The sequence below is a fragment of the Mytilus californianus genome, unplaced genomic scaffold (assembly GCF_021869535.1).
Source record: "Mytilus californianus isolate M0D057914Y unplaced genomic scaffold, xbMytCali1.0.p SCAF_2, whole genome shotgun sequence".
Lineage (NCBI taxonomy): Eukaryota > Metazoa > Mollusca > Bivalvia > Mytilida > Mytilidae > Mytilus > Mytilus californianus.
Window position 1 is genome coordinate 111,255,637 of NW_026262668.1, and position 18,591 is coordinate 111,274,227.

Sequence of the window (18,591 nt, forward strand, 5' to 3'; positions counted from 1 at the left end):
GTTTTGTTCATGTTTTGATAATTTTTTCTTCATAAAATATTCAATTTTCAAATTTTCGGCATTATCTAGGTGAAATTCTCAAAATTCGACTTTTTGACCCAAAATCGTAATTTTTTAACCCAAAACGGCAAAATTTTGAAAAATTTAATGAGGCTGTACTAATTCCTTACACTGAACGATGTCCATTCCAAGTGTTTTGTACATAAAACGACATTTTATGTCAAAAAAGTATACTAGTTTGGCTTCAATTCTTCCATATTCTTTCAAAAAAAATGTTCCCTCATTTCAAATTCTTGTAAATTCCGTAAATTTCCTCTGATTTTGACACGGTTTTCAACAAACGGAAGCGCCATGTTTACACTTTCATCCGGGTATTCAACAAAGAAAGATAACTTGTGTTTGCACTGTTTGAGAGGGAAATATAAAAGAGGTATTTCCGATCCCGGTAAAACGGGACTCATCGTCAGCTGTCTGAAGCATGAATCCCGGTAAACCGGGACTCATCGGCGAAAGGGTTAACACCATTAGGCATTTTCAATATATTCAAAGCATGTAGAAAACAATTTTTAGACATCTTTTATATTTTTAAAATTATATCTTTATATGGTGTGGTATATACTGCTTTTGGAATACATGTATAATATGAAAGAAATATTCTGTGTGTACAATGGCAAAAGTAGTAAAATTATTAAATCCTTTGAAAATTATGTTAGAAAAATACTTTATTCAGAAGCAATACAGCTTATAGAATATACATTTTTACATCAAATTTATAGTTATATGTTAATAGTTCTGTTGATAGATAAATATGATGATATTGTCTGGACAGTTCAATATAGAAATGTCACTGAAATGACTTAACAATGAGATGCGTTGGATAGAAATCAACCTTATGCAAGTGCACATATACATGTACATGTACAAGACTATTATTATTTTTGAACAATCAAATACAAAATAAAAGATAAATTTTGGTTTGATGTGTAGGGTTCCTATATCATCTCAATTTTCATTCAGTAACAGACTTTACAAAGAGATTTTTCAACCCGAAATAAGTTAACAGATGTAATGATATTCATTTGCATAAGGTCGATTTCTATCCAATGCAGCTCATATGTTGAAATTGACATATTGAACCAAAATGGTTTTACAAACATAGTTATGGGTAAAACTATTTATTCGCCAAGGCCTTACCAAAAAAATAAACCAGCTACCTGCATCTTTGAAAAAAACTTCTTGTCGCAAAAATATCTTTTTGAATAAGGCCTTAGTTCATATCTAAAAAGTAATGATAAGATTTCAAAATATAAATACTGATATCTGTCAGAGTAATTGGAATATATATTTGAAGGATGTTAAGGGAAAGATTTTTTATAATTTTTTGATTTTTGAACACAAGGGGCCAAAAAAGAGGCCTTATCATACCATTTCCTTTCAAAAGAAAAAAAACAGTAGTAAGAACTGCAAAAAAGAATCACTAAATCAAACATTATTATTCTAATTAATGATAAATGTATTGAGGAAAATTATACAATTAATGATAAATTATATAGCTAAATGTATATTAGAATTTGATGTGTATTTTTTTACAGAGAATACATATAGAGTTGGATGACAGAGACCGACATATAAGAGAGCTAAGAGGTCAAATATCAGCTCAGAGGGTAGGTAGTAGATGTGTTAATGTTTATATATCTGAATTGCTAGTAAATCTATTAGTTCTAGTAGTTGTCATGTAGATAATGCTAAAATTAGTTAAATTTAAGAATGTCTCAAAGGATTTTCCAAAAACAGAAAATTCAACAATATCCTTTGATATATTATATTTTCATTTGCACCTTATACTGAATTTCCTTTATATTAAGGATGCTTAGACTAAACATAAGATTACATTTATTAGAACAAGATAAAAGATAATGATGTAAGTATTAGGGATATTTTACACACTCACTGTATAGGGTTGTTTCATTTAAACATACACATCATTAAAGAAGAAATATCAAAATGATTTGTGGAAACATGCTCTGTATTTGTAATAAAGGTTTCCTATTTTTTTTATCAGATCCTTCTGTGATAGTTAAAATGGAACAGCTCTTATTTAAGGTCAAAGAGCAGTTAATGGGTACTGTTGTAAATTTTTGTAGGATTTTGCCTTTTGCTCTGGTGTAGCTTAAAGCAAAGATCTCTAAAGGCAAAAGCAGTCCTCAGATTTTCTTAAAAATCAGTATATTGTTGCTAGATGAAATTCTGTTTTAATTAATTTAAATAATCATAGGGTCATGGACTCTGTTTTCTGTATAAACTTCTTTCAACGCTAGGGTATTTTTTGAAAGAATACCACAAAACGTCAAATAAAGTTAATGTTTTTTCTGTATAAACTGCTTTGAAAGCTAAGGTCTTTTTGGAAAAATTCCCCAAAATGTCAAATAAAGTTAATGTCCAGTAGCTGTAAAATATTAATAGGAGACCCTGTATTTATTTTATACCAATCATACAGAAATTAAAGAAAAAACATAATTGTTAAAGGAAAATAATATTGTAGAATATAAAAGGGATGAATGCATTATTTTTTTTAAATTTACTTTTAAAATTTTTAAATTTTGTATACAAAATCTTATAAAAATACCTAGCGTATCCCATTTAATTTTATTTGACCTTAAACCAGTGGCTTTAAAAAATTCAGTGATCCTTTCAAATAACATTTACTAAATATTTATTCTAGTCAAACTTCAGGACAATGAATGATTACTTGGCTTAAACTTTAATAATTGGATATAATTTGTTTAGTTGTTCTATCAGTTTTTATTTGCATATTAACATCAAATTTGAAAGACTGCAACCTAAAACTTCTTAGACTAATTTGTTAATTGTAGCTGCTTTTTAAAACGTTTTATTATTGCAAATGAATGAAGATGTTTAAGGGGTCTTTTTTGGGGGAATCTAATGCTACATGTATTTGAATACTTGCAATTGTATCGGTCAGGAACTTATATTGATTTTTGTGTTAAGACTTTGCTTTGCACTGCCAGATTTGTTGTCAAATGTTAAGTTTTCTGATTAAATCCATTTAAAAATAAATACTTATAATTGTGTGCAATAGTAAGGTTAAATTAGAGGAGATTCACGATTTTAAAGTCTGTTTTGTTTAAAGCAGTGTGGATTCAATTATATTTGTTAGCTACCTGTACCTTTATTTATTTGATACTAATTGCAGTGGATTTAATTTTGGTTTACAAATTCCTTTAGAGGAAACATTAATAAAAGCAGGCAATCAACTTTCTTACAATTTCTACTTTTACCCCAAAGTGGGAAAGTTGTTACTCAAAATATTGAATACATAGAATTTGGAAATATTTATTTGATAAATGTATTAGTTATCAAATGTTAAGACAGTAAAATATGGATAATAGAACTTGCCATTACAAGGGTAGGTTTCATTACAATCCCCCTGTAAATTACTCTTAGTGTGTCGGAAATAGAAACAGATGAAAAAATTAAATATTGAAAATAAAATAATACCTGATGTGTTATATAGGAAGAGGTGGCTACCCTCTCAGGACTACAACATTCGATTGAACAAACAAGAGCACACTTACAAAAACAATTACGTCAGAAAGAGGCTGATTGTAACAGAATGGCTGTACAAGTTAGGGTGAGTTGTTTTGTAAAGTTTTATGGTGCAAATTATTCAAGTTAAATTTTTATTGAAACATGACATTTGTTTGATATTATTCCAATTATTAGGAGATCACATTCTGGAAGATAATACGTTTAATTTTTCATTTCATATTGTAATTAAAGTATTATTATAGCACTGTTTTATTGCTTAGTTTGGCATATTAGAGCTTTGATGCAGCATGAGTTTTATAATCATGTAAAAGTTTCTATTAGATATCGACACTTTCCAGAGTTAAAAATGTGTTGTCTACTTTTTCTTTTCCATTGTTAACATACATATCAGTGTATGATAATATCCTTATATTTATGTTGTGAAGGTAATATAGTTCGATACATTTTTTTACTTTGCCTCAAATAAATTGAGGAAAAATTATTTGGAGAACCTTTGCATCTATTAGTATTACAACATCTACAGTCATACCATTAGAACTGCTTGGCTTACAAGTATCAAACTTTGTTAAGTAAGGTAGCAACTGCTGTTGATAGAATACTGCTGCTCAAGAAAACTATGTGGATGCATAAACAGTCAGCACAAAGCATGGATGTGATGAGTTTCTGACATGTAAACAATTTTTATACGACCGCAAAAAAATTTTGTGGTCGTATATTGGTATGACATTGGCGTTGGCGTCGTCGTCGTCGTCGTCCGGCGTCGTCGTCCGAAGACACATTGGTTTTCGCACTCTAACTTTAGTTTAAGTAAATGGATCTTTTTGAAATTTGACCATAAGGTTAAATACCACAAAAGGAAGGTTGGGATTGATTTTGGGGGTTATGGTACCAACAGTTAAGGAATTAGGGGCCAAAAAGGGGCCAAAAATAAGCATTTTCTAGTTTCCAGACAATAACTGTGGAACGGTGTATGGATCTCTCTGAAATTATACTACAAGTTTCCATACCACAAAGGGATGGTTAGGATTTGCTTTGGGGGGTTATGGCTCAAACCGTTTAGGAATTAGGGGCAAAAAAGGGGGAAAAACAAGGTTGTCCTGGTTAATGGACAAATACTTTAGGACAAAACATAATTTAAAGCAGTGTAAGGGAGATAAATCAAATACATCATTGAAATTATCTCCCTTACACTGCTTTTAAATTATGTTTAAAGTAATGGTTAATGAACAATAAAGATAATTTAAAACAGTGTAAGGGAGGTAATCCAAATACAACGTTTTGGTTACTTCCCTTACACTGCTTTTAAATTATGTTTAAAGAAATGCATATTTATAAAGGAAGACCAGTAAAAATATCTGCAAATGTTGCATGTTTTTTTTTTACAAAAAAATCCATATGAAAAATTTGACACTATATTTTTAATTCTATTATAAAATAGATTAAGTTAGCACTATGGTAAATTTAAATGGGTAATTATGGTTGCCAACTCCATTGGAAATTTGAATTGAGATTATGACCATATCTTGAGGGAAAGAATTTTTTTGGGGAAAAAAGGGGGGGGATAAAAAGAAATTGTGGGGGGGGGCAATTTTTTCTCATTTCAGATTTCAGAAATTAAAAAGAATTATTCTTCAAATATTATTTTTTTTTTCAAATTTCAAATATTGAAAAATTTCAAGAAGTAATCTTTAATTGCACAGTATGGCGCATTAGATTTATAAAATCTTTGATTACATTTATTTATTTGTTATGCCGAATCTAACAGTGTATTTAGATTTTTAATTTTGGGTCCAGTTTTCAAATTGGTCTACATTAAGGTCCAAAGGGTCCAAAATTAAACTTTGTTTGATTTTAGCAAAAATTGAATATATGAGGTTCTTTGATATGCTGAATCTTAACATGTATTTAGATTTTTGATTTTTGGCCCAGTTTTCAAGTTGGTCCAAATTGGGGTCCAAAATTAAACTTTGTTTGATTTCAACAAAAATTGAATATATGGGGTTCTTTGATATGCTGAATCTAACCATGTATTTAGATTTTTTATTTGTGGACCCCGTTATCAAATTGGTTCATATTGAGGTCAAAAGGGTCCAAAATTAAACTTTGTTTGATTTCATCTAAAATTGAATTATTGGGGTTCTTGGATATTCCAAATCTAACCGTGTATTTAGATTTTTAATTTTTGGTCCTGTTTTTTTAAAGTGGTCTACATTAAGGTCCAAAGGGTCCAAAATTAAACTTAGTTTGATTTTAACAAAAATTGAATTCTTGGGGTTCTTTGATATGCTGATTCTAAACATGTGTTTAGATTTTTGATTATGGGCCCAGTTTTCAAGTTGGTCCAAGATAGGGTCCAGTATTTAAACTTTGTTTGATTTCAACAAAAATTGAATATATGGGGTTCTTTGATATGCTGAATCTAAACATGTATTTAGATTTTTGATTATGGGCCCAGTTTTCAAGTTGGTCCAAATTGGGGTCCAAAATTAAACTTTGTTTGATTTCAACAAAAATTGAATATATGAGGTTCTTTGATATGCTGAATCTAACCATGTATTTAGATTTTTTATTTGTGGGCCCCGCTATCAAATTGGTTCATATTGAGGTCAAAAGGGTCCAAAATTAAACTTTGTTTGATTTCATCAAAAATTGAATTATTGGGGTTCTTTGATATGCCAAATCTAACCGTGTTTTTAGATTTTTAATTTGGGTCCCGTTTTTTAAATTGGTCTTCATTGAGGTCCAAAGGGTCCAAAATTAAACTTAGTTTGATTTTAACAAAAATTGAATTCTTGGGGTTCTTTGATATGCTGAATCTAAACATGTGTTTAGATTTTTGATTATGGGCCCAGTTTTCAAGTTGGTCCAAGTTGGGGTCCAAAATTAAACTTTTTTTGATTTCAACAAAAATTGAATATATGGGGTTCTTTGATATGCTGAATCTAACCATGAATTTAGATTTTTTATTTGTGGGCCCCGCTATCAAATTGGTTCATATTGAGGTCAAAAGGGTCCAAAATTAAACTTTGTTTGATTTCATCAAAAATTGAATTATTGGGGTTCTTTGATATTCCAAATCTAACCGTGTATTTAGATTTTTAATTTTAAGTCCCGTTTTTTAAATTGGTCTACATTAAGGTCCAAAGGGTCCAAAATTAAACTTAGTTTGATTTTAGCAAAAATTGAATTCTTGGGGTTCTTTGATATGCTGAATCTAAACATATGTTTAGATTTTTGATTATGGGCCCAGTTTTCAAGTTTGTCCAAGTTGGGGTCCAAAATTAAACTTTGTTTGATTTTAACAAAAATTGAATACATGGGGTTCTTTGATATGCTGAATCTAACCATGTATTTTTGATTTTAGACATTGGACCATAATAGGTTAATTAAAAAAATTCAAGTTCTTAGACCACATTCTTTCTGTGTCAGAAACCTATGCTGTGTCAAATATTTAATAACAATCCAAATTCAGAGCTGTATCAAGCTTGAATGTTGTGTCCATACTTTCCCCAACTGTTCAGGGTTCGACCTCTGCGGTCGTATCAAGCTGCGCCCCAGCGAAGCATTTTATTTCAATGTAATATCAATTATCATCCACCTTTTGCATTGAATTGAATGAGCAAAAGACAATGGTTTCATAACATGTTGATGTTTTGTGCAGAATAGTTAAATGTCAAGTTAAACTTAGACAAAAGGAGACAGGGGTCTTAAGTTAAACTTAAACAAGAGGAAACGGGGGATATACGTAAAACATATACTTTACTTTTTATTTTATTTTTCAGACAGTTGAAAGTTCAAGAGCACAAGATAAGATAGAAATAGAACATTTGACAGAAATGTTGGCTAAAGCAAAAGATAAAGCAGAGAGAGATAAGGAAGCATTGAAAAAGGCTACGAGGTTAATAATATATATAATAAATCATGTGCATGATCCTTCCATCACTAGATACCTTCACCTGATCAGTTATCCCCCTTTACCTCCCTTGCATTTCTTCTTGTTTAGACCAGTTTTGAAACTTCCCACTGAATTTAAAAAGTTCACATTGAAGGTAGTCTATCAGAGTGTATATATATCTATCATTGACTTTGATGATGCCCATTGATAATGGTACTGGGGATTCATGAAAATTGATATCCCAAGAATAATAATGAACCCACAGTATTTGAACTCAAAATTTAAAAAAAGTCTTTGCATGGTTTTTTGTCGAGCCTTCGACTTTAGTCGAAAAAGCGAGACATAGCGATCCTACATTCCGTCTGTGTCGTCGTTGACGGCGTCCACAAATATTCACTCTGTGGTTAAAGTTTTTGAAATTTTAATAACTTTCTTAAACTATCCTGGATTTCTACCAAACTTGGACAGAAGCTTGTTTATGATCATAAGATAGTATCCAGAAGTAAATTTTGTAAAAATAAAATTCCATTTTTTCCATATTTTACTTATGAATGGACTTAGTTTTTCTGCCGGGAAATATTACATTCACTCTGTGGTTAAAGTTTTTAAAATATTAATAACTTTCTTAAACTGTCCTGGGTTTGTACCAAACTTGGACAGAAGCTTGTTTATGATCATAAGATAGTATCAAGAAGTAAATTTTGTAAAAAAATAAATCCATTTTTTCCTTATTTTACTTTTAAATGGACTTAGATTTTCTGCCAGGAAACAACACATTCACTCTGTGGTTAAAGTTTTTAAAATTTTAATAACTTTCTTATACTATTTTGGATTTGTACCAAACTTGGACAGAAGCTTGTTTATGATCAAAAGCTAGTATCTAGAAGGAAATTTTGTAAAAAAATAAATCCATTTTTTCTGTATTTTATTTTCAAATGGACTTAGATTTTCTGCCGGGAAACAACATATTCACTCTGTGATTAAAGTTTTTAAAATTTTAATAACTTTCTTATACTATTTTGGATTTGTACCAAACTTGGACAGAAACTTGTTTATGATCAAATGCTAGTATCTAGAAGGAAATTTTGTTTTCTTCCAGTTAACATTACATTCAGTCTGCAGTTAAAGTTTTTAAACATTTATTAGATTCATAAACTGTCCTGGATTTTTACCAAACTTGGACAGAAGCTTCTTACAATCAAAAGATAGATCAAGAGGAATATTTTTATTGATTTACTTCCTCATTTTTTGTTGAGCCTGCGATTAACAGAAAAAGTAGGCGAGACATTGGGTTCCGCGGAACCCTTACAAATTTTTAATGGTTCAAATAGAAAGGTTAACTAACTTGTAGAATTAAGCATGGTTAGTTTCAATGATGCATGATTGAATTAACTAAATATTGTGATAATCAAAAGTATAATAATTAATCTTTTAAAAATAAAAATAAGATTCTTGAAAATATTTTCAAGGTGTATTCAGCATTGTTAGAATAACTCAAAAAGTGAAAATCAAATATCAATAATAGTGTAATAAATGGTAATAAATAGTCAGCCATTTTTACACATGGCAAATACTGGTATGAATAGCCTGAACTTGATAGCTCTGTATCCTTTAACTTTGTGCTAGTCTAAAGGGTGATGAGATGTGTAAAACTAAACTTGTTAATCATATTGACTAATATATATATATATCATTTTATTTGGTTTTGGACATTTACATTATAATCATTTGGTGAAGTATAATATTAAACAGTAACTTAAGTTTGGGTTTGATGTAACATGAATGGTTGGTTGCAGTTCATTAGGATGTGTGTGGTCAATTGCTCACTAACATTTTCATGTAATTCATTTAAATATTTTCACAGAATCTATTTAATTCTCATACAAACATAAGGTACCAATCATTGTGGGAAAAAAGAGAAATGATATTGTATACTTCTGGTCTTTTCAAAAAAATTATTAATGTAATCAATACTATTAATATGCATGGGCATAGCTGAATCATACCTTTAACTTATAAGTATAAATAATACATATTTATTTGTAACAAAATATTCCAAGGAATTGACATATTTGTATTTTGTTGGTGATTGTGTCGTTTGGCTTCTTTGTATGCAAAAATATAGTTAACCTAAAAAAAATTACACCCATGTCAGGATCATAAGTAGAATTAATGATTGTTGATTTTGAAAACATAGACTTTTACCAGCAATCTTACAATAGTGATAATTTTCTAGTCACTAACTCTAATTTTATTATCTGATACTCCAAGGAATAGCTTTCATAAATCCTTACAATGGATTTCATCATTTTCATATATAGAGTTCAGAAACAGAGGGCAACAAAAAGTCATGATGCTCTTGAACAGCTAAGTTCTCAACTTTTGGAAAAAGATGCACATGTCGAGGAGCTACGCTCTCAGCTTGAACAGATCCACCCACGATATGATAAAGTCTGCAAAGAAAAATCACAAATATTGGCAGAGAATTCCGCTCTAAAGACGTAAGTGCTGCACAACTTTTTTGAGATTTGTGTGAATCTGGAGTTACATCTTAACTTTGCAATATCTGCTTAAAGCTATTCAGTATATAAATGGTCTTGCTTTTGATGCTTGATATTTTCACCTATATAAATAAGATTGAATTAGGATAGACTTTCCCTATCTATTCATGTTAAACCTTCCTTTCCCAGTAGTAGTAGTAGTTTATCATATGGTGTAGTCAACTATTCCTTAATATAACTCTATAGATGTTAGGTATAAAATTCGAATCAGGAAATTAAGATGCAATGCTTAAAATAAAAATTTTTAACATTGAAACTTAAGAAAAACACTTTATATACTTTTCATTAATCATTTTTCATGTGGTAGCAAAATTGTTTTGTTCAGAAGCACTGCACTTAATAACCTGTGAATTTATATATTGTATTGTTTCATAGTAACTACTGTAAGTCAAGTTATTTCAATGTATATTTTTTTGGTGTTGAGTCCTTTCTAGCAGACATTATTGAAATTGTTTTTTTTTTGTTTTTTTTATATGTTTTCTAACTTAGTAGATGCATTTTTAAGTGGAAAGATTTAAATTAGAAAATTCTTGACAATTTTAATTCCTATCATTTTTAACTCCAAAAAATTGCATAAATAGCATCTTGTGAAAATAAGTGGGCTTACAGTATAACAGAATCTGTCTTATGAATGAATCTGCATAAAAACTGTATTATTCAGAAATAAGCAAGTCAAAATAGGCTTTAGATTGCTTTAGAATTTTTGTAATTCAATGCATTTTTAGAATAAGCAAAAGTTGAAAGTGATATGCAGATTCTTGTCATCAGCAGAAGTAGATTAATCTCACAAAATCCTTTATATGTTTAATGCTTTTTCTTGCACTGCTTTTTCACAGATAATGTTAATTCACACGATTTGTTTGCATCTTTTAAAAACAGCTCAAATGTTTGTGTGACAGCTAATGCTTAATGGATGATGGTATATATACAATTATAGTAAAACCTGTGTAGATTATATGCTAGATTTAAACAGTTTATTTAGAACAGAGCTTTGGTGGAGAAATTAATTTACATGGATCTATTAAACAACATTGAATTAGGGAAAAGTGCCTATGTAAGTCTGTGGGATGTCTGAGCTCAGCCCATAGAGAAAACATGGAAATTGTTGTCCTTAATTATTGAAAAAAATCATTCTGCATTGACAATAATATCTTGGTGTAAAGTAGATACACCCATTTGGGCTAATGCCCTCAAGGTGTATCTAATACATATTTTTAGATCATTTCAATTTCCACTTTATTTTCAAATATTGGATCTTAAAACTTAACATTAATGCTTTTAATATTGTAGGAGGCTTGGTGAAGTAGAAGCCCTAATGGACAGAGTAGAACACTCATCTAAATCACACACAGACACCATTGTTGTAGAATTGAGAGAAAAACAACAAGAAGTTGCTTATCTCAAGGCAGATAATGAGAAATTGAAGGTAAAACGGAGGAAATTAAAAAATATAATTGACATCAAAACTTATTTACATTTGTAGAGGAATACATATTTTTTTAAAGGCAGTGGATCTTAAAATATAAACAGTTGAATACATTAGTTTTAGTTTTATATTAGGTTTTGAAAAGAATTGATAAGAGTTACAATATATAAAAATCATATGAAATGAGTTTCTTGTAATTTTTATGTTATGGAAATTATTGAAGCAATGCATGCATATATACTAAACTAAGTCCTGTATCCAAAGGGCCAATTTGTCGTCAATCGTCATCATCGTCCATTAACTTTTATAAAAATCTTCCCTCTGAAACTACTGGGCCAAATTCAACCAAACGGCTACAATCATCATTGGGTTATCCAGTTTAAAAAGTGTGTCCAATGACCCTGCATGCCAACCAACATAGCCACCATGGCTAAAATAGAACACAGAAAATGCAAGTTTTGTCTATTATATTGAAAACAGCTATAGAAAGAGAAATCTGACAAGGCCTGAAATGTTCAGAATGTTGAGATCTACCTATTGTCTATTTAAATCAAAACTGTCAGACAACTTCTGATAGGAGTTATTTCCTTAAATAAAGATTTTTACCATTGTTTTGCAGTTTTGCCTAATATCTTTAAAACTATAATAGGTAGAGAGAAACTTTATAAAAGAGAACATGAGAGAAATTGTCGGACGACTCCTTATTGAAGTTATTGCCCTTTAATGTCGATTTTTACTCATTTTTAGTTTTTTTGTCTATTATCTTGAAAACTATAATAGATAAATAGAAACTTTAAATAGCAAAAAAATTATCAGCAAGACAAGATCTTCAAACAATTCAACAAGGCCGAAATTGTCAGTTGACTCCTTATTGGGTAATTGCTCTTTAATTACAATATTTACCAATTTTTTGTGTTTTTGCCTATCAACTTGAAAACTACCATGATAGACACTTTTGATAGCAAAGATGATCAGCAAAATAAGATATACGATTAAGCTAAGTTTTGCTGAAATTATTAGTAGACACTTAATTGGCCTTAAATGACGATTTTTTTTACCCTTTTTTGTGTTTTGGGCAAAGACTAAAGATAGAGAAAAACTGTAAACAGAAAAAATTATCAGCAATACAACAAAAAGAGATTTTTGTAATGAATTCTATTCTAGTCCACAATGTTGGAGAGTGTCCATTGTTGAAGATGCAAATTGACCTAGGCGAACGATACAAGCTATTTAGAGCCTCTAGTTTATATTTATTACCAATCTATAACTTATTATCAACAAATAATATATCATTCAGTGATTGTTGAATGCAAGCTAATTAACTTTTGAGTGTGTTACCGAAGTTTACCAGATTGTGACATTTGTAAACAATCAACACAGAGCATGTGGGGCACGTGACAAATAAGTGAATTGTTAAGAGCCATGATATTTTTTTTTATATTTTTCATGCGTTCATATTAGTTCATGATACTTTCCTTAACAGTTGTTAAATGATTTGTTGTATTAAATTTGTTCTTTAAGAATCAGTTATTACTATTTACCTTCCAGTGCACGTTTGTTTACATTCTTTCATTAGAGTTTTTTCCTCACACTTGCGTTGTGTGGTGGTTGAAGTTCTAACAAGATGTCTTGAAGTTAAGGTCACTGCTTACAGGAAAATATCTGAGAATTAGTGCAAGGGAAGACAATAATTCAATAGCAGTACATTTATGCAGATTTTGATAAAATAAAGGATTTTCTTTTACAAGAAAGTTCACATTCACTTGTTTCATAGTAAAATTAAGCCATTCAATTATATAAAACATAATTTTTTTATAAAATTTGAAGTTTCATATGACTTTAACTAATAATGTTGATTTAAGTTTTGTATGCAGCCGTTTTTTTATGAGGACATTTTTAAAAATGTTTCCTGTGTTATTTTTAAAAATGTTAAGTATTAGATAGGTAACCCCTGCTCCATAATCACCAATCAAATTTTATAGATTCATACCTCACAGAATCCTCTCAGCTTTTCAAATGTTAATCTATTTTAAGGCTTTTGATAGAACCAGCCAACGTAATCAAACTTTATATTGATATTGTATTTCCCAAATAAAAACTTTTTTTTTTGGGGGGGGGGGGGGGGGGAACCAATGTGTGATGGTCACAGGACACTTGAATCCAAAACATTTTGACACTCAAAAAAGTGGGGACTATATTACATTCTCCTCATCAGTCCATTCCTACAATAAATATATAAATATTCATCACTTTTTTCTTAAGGACCACAGAATAGAACAACTTGAAATTTGGTCAGCAGCTTGATGAGTTTTAATGTTTGAGCAGACACCTACTTCCAGTTTAGCAATACTTTAAATAAGTTTGATATGTTGAATGAACTTAAAAAATTTTGTCACACATTTCTCCAGTACGGCTGAACAGAATGACTTCATATTTGTTCATCAGCATGACAATGATAAGTTGTGATGTGTGAGCACATTTTGGGGGACACATACTTCCTGTTTTCAGATACTTTAAATTTATCAAAATATTAAATGAAAACAGATATTTTCATCACAATTTTCTCAAAAACTACTTAACAGAATGACTTCATATTTGGTCAGCAGCTTGAGAGAGATGAGTGGTAATGTGTGAGTGTATTTTTGATCTGTCCCACGCCCTCTTCCTGTATTCTGATACTTTGAATTACCAATGGGGTATGCTTAGCACGACATTGTGTGCATTCTTGTTCATGTTCTCATTGGAGAGCCCTTTGGTTGAGGAGCAAAATTATTAGGTACATATCTCATGCAAACCTACAGACCATTGTCTATTTTAATGTTCAAATTCATGCAAAGAATATACAGTCCACCAAATTCCTGTTTTTGATTATTTTGCAGAAGTAGGAAAGTTATTTTTGTAAACAATTTTATATTGATAAATCCCTAATATATTAAAGTTGAGTTAATCTGTTTTCAGAAAAGATTCAATAAGGTACAAGCATGTTATTATTCCTTTTTGATATATCTTTAATATTTGTGAACCTGCATTTCTCATTCTGTAGATAATTAGTCCAGTTAACTGCAGATTGTATTACTTATTTATGCCTACTTTCACTTGACCAATGAGCTTTGTTTGAAGAATTATGAAATATCTATATAAAACTTCCACTGTAGTTCTTTTTCTGTGAAAGAATGAGATCCTTTATTAATAAATAGATTTAAAAAAATAACCATCAGTATAATCTTTATACATGCTTTGAGATGACATAGATTTTTGGGGTATGGACTATTTTTATTTTGTAGTGTTAGAAAATATAGTTAATACATATGAAGCAAAAAAAAACTGCTAATACAACATCATTAAACAATCTGCATCTTTGCATGCCTCAAGTAGGTATCAGAATTGCTTAGCTAAAAGTATCTTTCTCAAATATTTCTTAAAATCTAATTGTCAGTAAGAGAGTGTGTACCTAAGACCGCATTCTTAAAATTCTCAAGAATATTTAAGCATGCAAGTTCTTACTGTGTGTGTGTGTATATATATATATATATATGCCTATTTAACATATTGCCACCACTTGGTGTCCATCTCCATATGTTGTAAATGTAAACTTTTTCTAAGGCCCTCTGTTGTATAAGGCAATTTTACAAAGTTGGACATTTGAATGTCATTTCCAACTTTTCATGTTGTTAATCCCCTTCAGATTATTTGCTGTGAGACCAGACATGGTTCAGCATTTTTTTTAATTTTTTCTCCCTAAACTGCAATTTGTTTATAATAATTCTTATTGGAAATTTAGTTATGGAATTATTGTTTTAGCTTCCAGTTAAATTTGGATGCCAGCAGTCTGTCCTAAATCTATTAGTAGAAATATTGTGGGTGTTATGAAATGTGATAAGAAAAAGTATGCAAAATTGCTGACTTGCTCCCTGTTCTAACATATTTTTGTCTCGCCTTGACGGAGTCAAAAAGCGAGACATAGGTATGCTGTTTCCGGCGGCTGCGACGGCGGCATCGTCAATAATGTATTAGTTTGTGATTAGGTCTAGTTCATGGTGAACCACTGGTGGTAGGTCAATGATATTTGGTATGCAGTTGTATAAGCATTGGCACATCACATTACCATGGGGATTATTTGGCCCCGCCCCCTCAGTCAAGGTCTATTGACTTTGAAACTTTGCTTAGTTTACATGTATTAGTTTGTGATTAGGTCAGTTTATGGGGAACTGTTAGTGGTAGGTCAATGATAATTGGTATGCAGTTGTATAAGCATTAGCACATCTCATTTCCATGGAGAATATTTGGTCCTTACCCCTCATTCATGGTCTATTGACTTTGAAACTTTTGCTTAGTTTTCATGTATTAGTTCGTGATTAGGTCAGTTTAAGGGGAATGGTAGGTCAATGATAATTGGTATGCAGTTGTATAAGCATTAGCACATCTCATTTCCATGGAGAATATTTGGTCCTTACCCCTCATTCATGGTCTATTGACTTTGAAACTTTTGCTTAGTTTACATGTATTAGTTTGTGATTAGGTCAGTTTAAGATGAACCACTAATGTTAAGTCAATGATATTCAGTATGCAAATGTATTGGCATTTTTGCAAGTTTCATTTCCATGGAGATTATATAACCCCACCCCTTAATTATGGTTCATTGACTTTGAAACTTTTACATAGTTAACAAGTTAATGTTTGTGTTTAGGTTTGTTTAAAGGGAACGACTTATGAAAAGTCAATGGTATTTGGTTTGCAGTTGTATTAGCATTGGCACATCTCATTTCCATGGAGATTGTTTAGCCCTGTACCTTCAGTCATGTTTCATTGACTTTGAATATTTGCATAACTTACATGTTAAAGTATTGCTATTTTTATTTCAACATTTGCATTATCAAAATAACAAATAGGCGAGACATATCTCTGTGTTAACAGTTTATTTTAAACTAGGAGAAAATGAATGGCTATATGTACATTTTGTATGTTTTAATTGATTTAGATATTATATGCAAGATCCCATCAGATATTCTATATTTTGCAGTCTTCCATTGCTACCATTGAAGCCAAGTTTCGACAAGCAGATGAAGAGTTGATACAACTGAGAGGAAATCTGAAGCAGTATGAAAATCTGGTTGAAGAGTATAAATCTCAGGTTTGTTGATGAAGGTGATAGATACTAGTTGGCTAGTGGTCCAGTACATTCACAGTCAGATGTTCAATAATCTGTCATCATAGTCATTGTGTTTTAATATTGCAACAAAATTGAAAACAGGAATTAAGACTGTAAACATGATTTATTTTCTATCTTATTTGAATAATGGGATCATAACTTATTGCAGCTAAATGATGATAGCAATTGCTCCTTTCAAGCACCATACATTTTAACATTACTATTCATTTAAGTAACAGTCTAGTCATTTTATTAAAAAAATATCTTTGATATCATTTCACTGACTTATATCATATCCACACATATAACATTGTCTTCCAAAGAATGTATCGGTTGAATTTTCAAAGGAGACAACCTTTTATTTGGTCAGTGAGAAATCAAAAAATATCATCTGATGTGGAAAAAAATTTGATTTACGGTAAATATTTATTTGACTGTTTCCTTCATGTCTAACCTACAGGTATCTTTATAGAAGGATTTTTATAATTAATAATATACAAAACAAAAGTTACTAAATTTCCATTTATATTTAATTGCACAATGCTCAATGGTGTCAGACCACAATATTTCTGGACATATAGTATTTCTTTTTGAATACCTACACTTCACGTTTAGGTTGTTTAGAGGCTTTTTCTAAGTAGCTGCTTTATAATAATTCTTTATATAGCATGTTTATTTATATTCTAAAGGATTGATAAGTCTCTCCAAAATTTCTTAATTATTTTACGATTCTGAAAGTTGAAAAGAAGCCACTTTACAATGCCTAATTGTGAACACTAGTCAAAACCACTGCTTATAAATGGTTAGATACCTGCATGTTTATATAAGTTGTAAGCATTTGTTGAATATATCGCATTAAAGAAATCAGGAAATTTACATTTTGCTTTATCATTGATGAGAAATCTTCAAATGTTAAAAAGTGTCAAAAAGGTCAAACTTTAAGCAAATCATATTTTGAAATTATGCTTCTACAATACATGATATTACTATTTAATTGAATGCTAACGTTTGATAGATGCTTACAATATTATAAGGAAATGGTATAGAATACATGTTGTCAAAGTTTTATTATAAGTCCATTATATTCACATAGAAACACATAGTTTAGATAGAGGGAACAGTGTTGTGACCCACAAGTTATTCTGTGGAGTATTTATATTTTATAAGATAAATAAACTTGGAAACATACATACTAATGAAATTAAAACAAACATTATGGGCAAGTAGCTTGAACTGGAGATCAGAGACTCTTGTGGATGATGATTCTGTATCAGATGGGTGATTATATTTACAGATGAATAAATCTCGTCGTGAAGCAGATGAAACAATGGCAGAATTAGATGAGGCTAAACAAGAGTCCCACATGGCTCAAAGAGAGGGAGAAATAGAATTAGAAAAGGCAAGACCAGATGCCAGTAGACAAATAACTACCAAACTTTCCTCTCCTTTCTCATCTTAATTTATATGTTTATGTTTCTATACTTGGGATATAATGAAGTTCTTCACTAAAAAAGTAGCAAAGAAATTCTTAGCTGTGTATCATTGTTTCTTTTGTTAGCCTTACATAAATATAATATTTATGAATACATGTATTGATAAAAAAATGAAGACAGTTTTATTAGGATGATTTCATTTTATCTCAAGAATTTTGTTTTTAAAGAATGTTTATGAATATTTTTTCTGTAAAGATTTAGATTTTTTGTCCTTATTCTAAATTTCCTAATGATTGGTTCAGGGATGAAAAAAACTGTTATTAATCATTGGTGATGGATGCTATAAGTGAGATATTCATGTTGAAATGTCCACTTAATTGTTCACTAAAATTGAATCATGAATGTATTTGTAATTGGATATTTTGGATATTGTAGTTTTTTTATTAGGGTTGGATAGAAAATTATTTATCAAGGTTGTGAAACTTTAAATATAAAAATATAAAAGTGATAATCCCATATTTATTTAAAAAGACAATTCATTCATGGTTTTATTAAGC

The 18,591-nt window shown here is 30.2% G+C and overlaps 1 protein-coding gene across 6 annotated transcripts in view; it reads left to right on the plus strand.

The window, feature by feature from the left end:
• Positions 1-18,591, plus strand: part of LOC127728575 (outer dense fiber protein 2-like) — a 41,202-nt gene that overhangs the window by 11,523 nt on the left and 11,088 nt on the right. For 2 of the 6 annotated variants that reach the window (XM_052236053.1, XM_052236054.1), the window contains 8 exons: positions 1,593-1,664; positions 1,901-1,921; positions 3,536-3,652; positions 7,353-7,468; positions 9,787-9,966; positions 11,317-11,452; positions 16,473-16,583; positions 17,896-18,000. In XM_052236053.1, coding sequence (XP_052092013.1) covers positions 1,593-1,664; positions 1,901-1,921; positions 3,536-3,652; positions 7,353-7,468; positions 9,787-9,966; positions 11,317-11,452; positions 16,473-16,583; positions 17,896-18,000 — 858 coding nt within the window. The remainder of the gene's footprint in view (positions 1-1,592; positions 1,665-1,900; positions 1,922-3,535; positions 3,653-7,352; positions 7,469-9,786; positions 9,967-11,316; positions 11,453-16,472; positions 16,584-17,895; positions 18,001-18,591) is intronic. The other 4 variants (XM_052236055.1, XM_052236056.1, XM_052236057.1 and 1 more) reach the window with 3 other exon arrangements.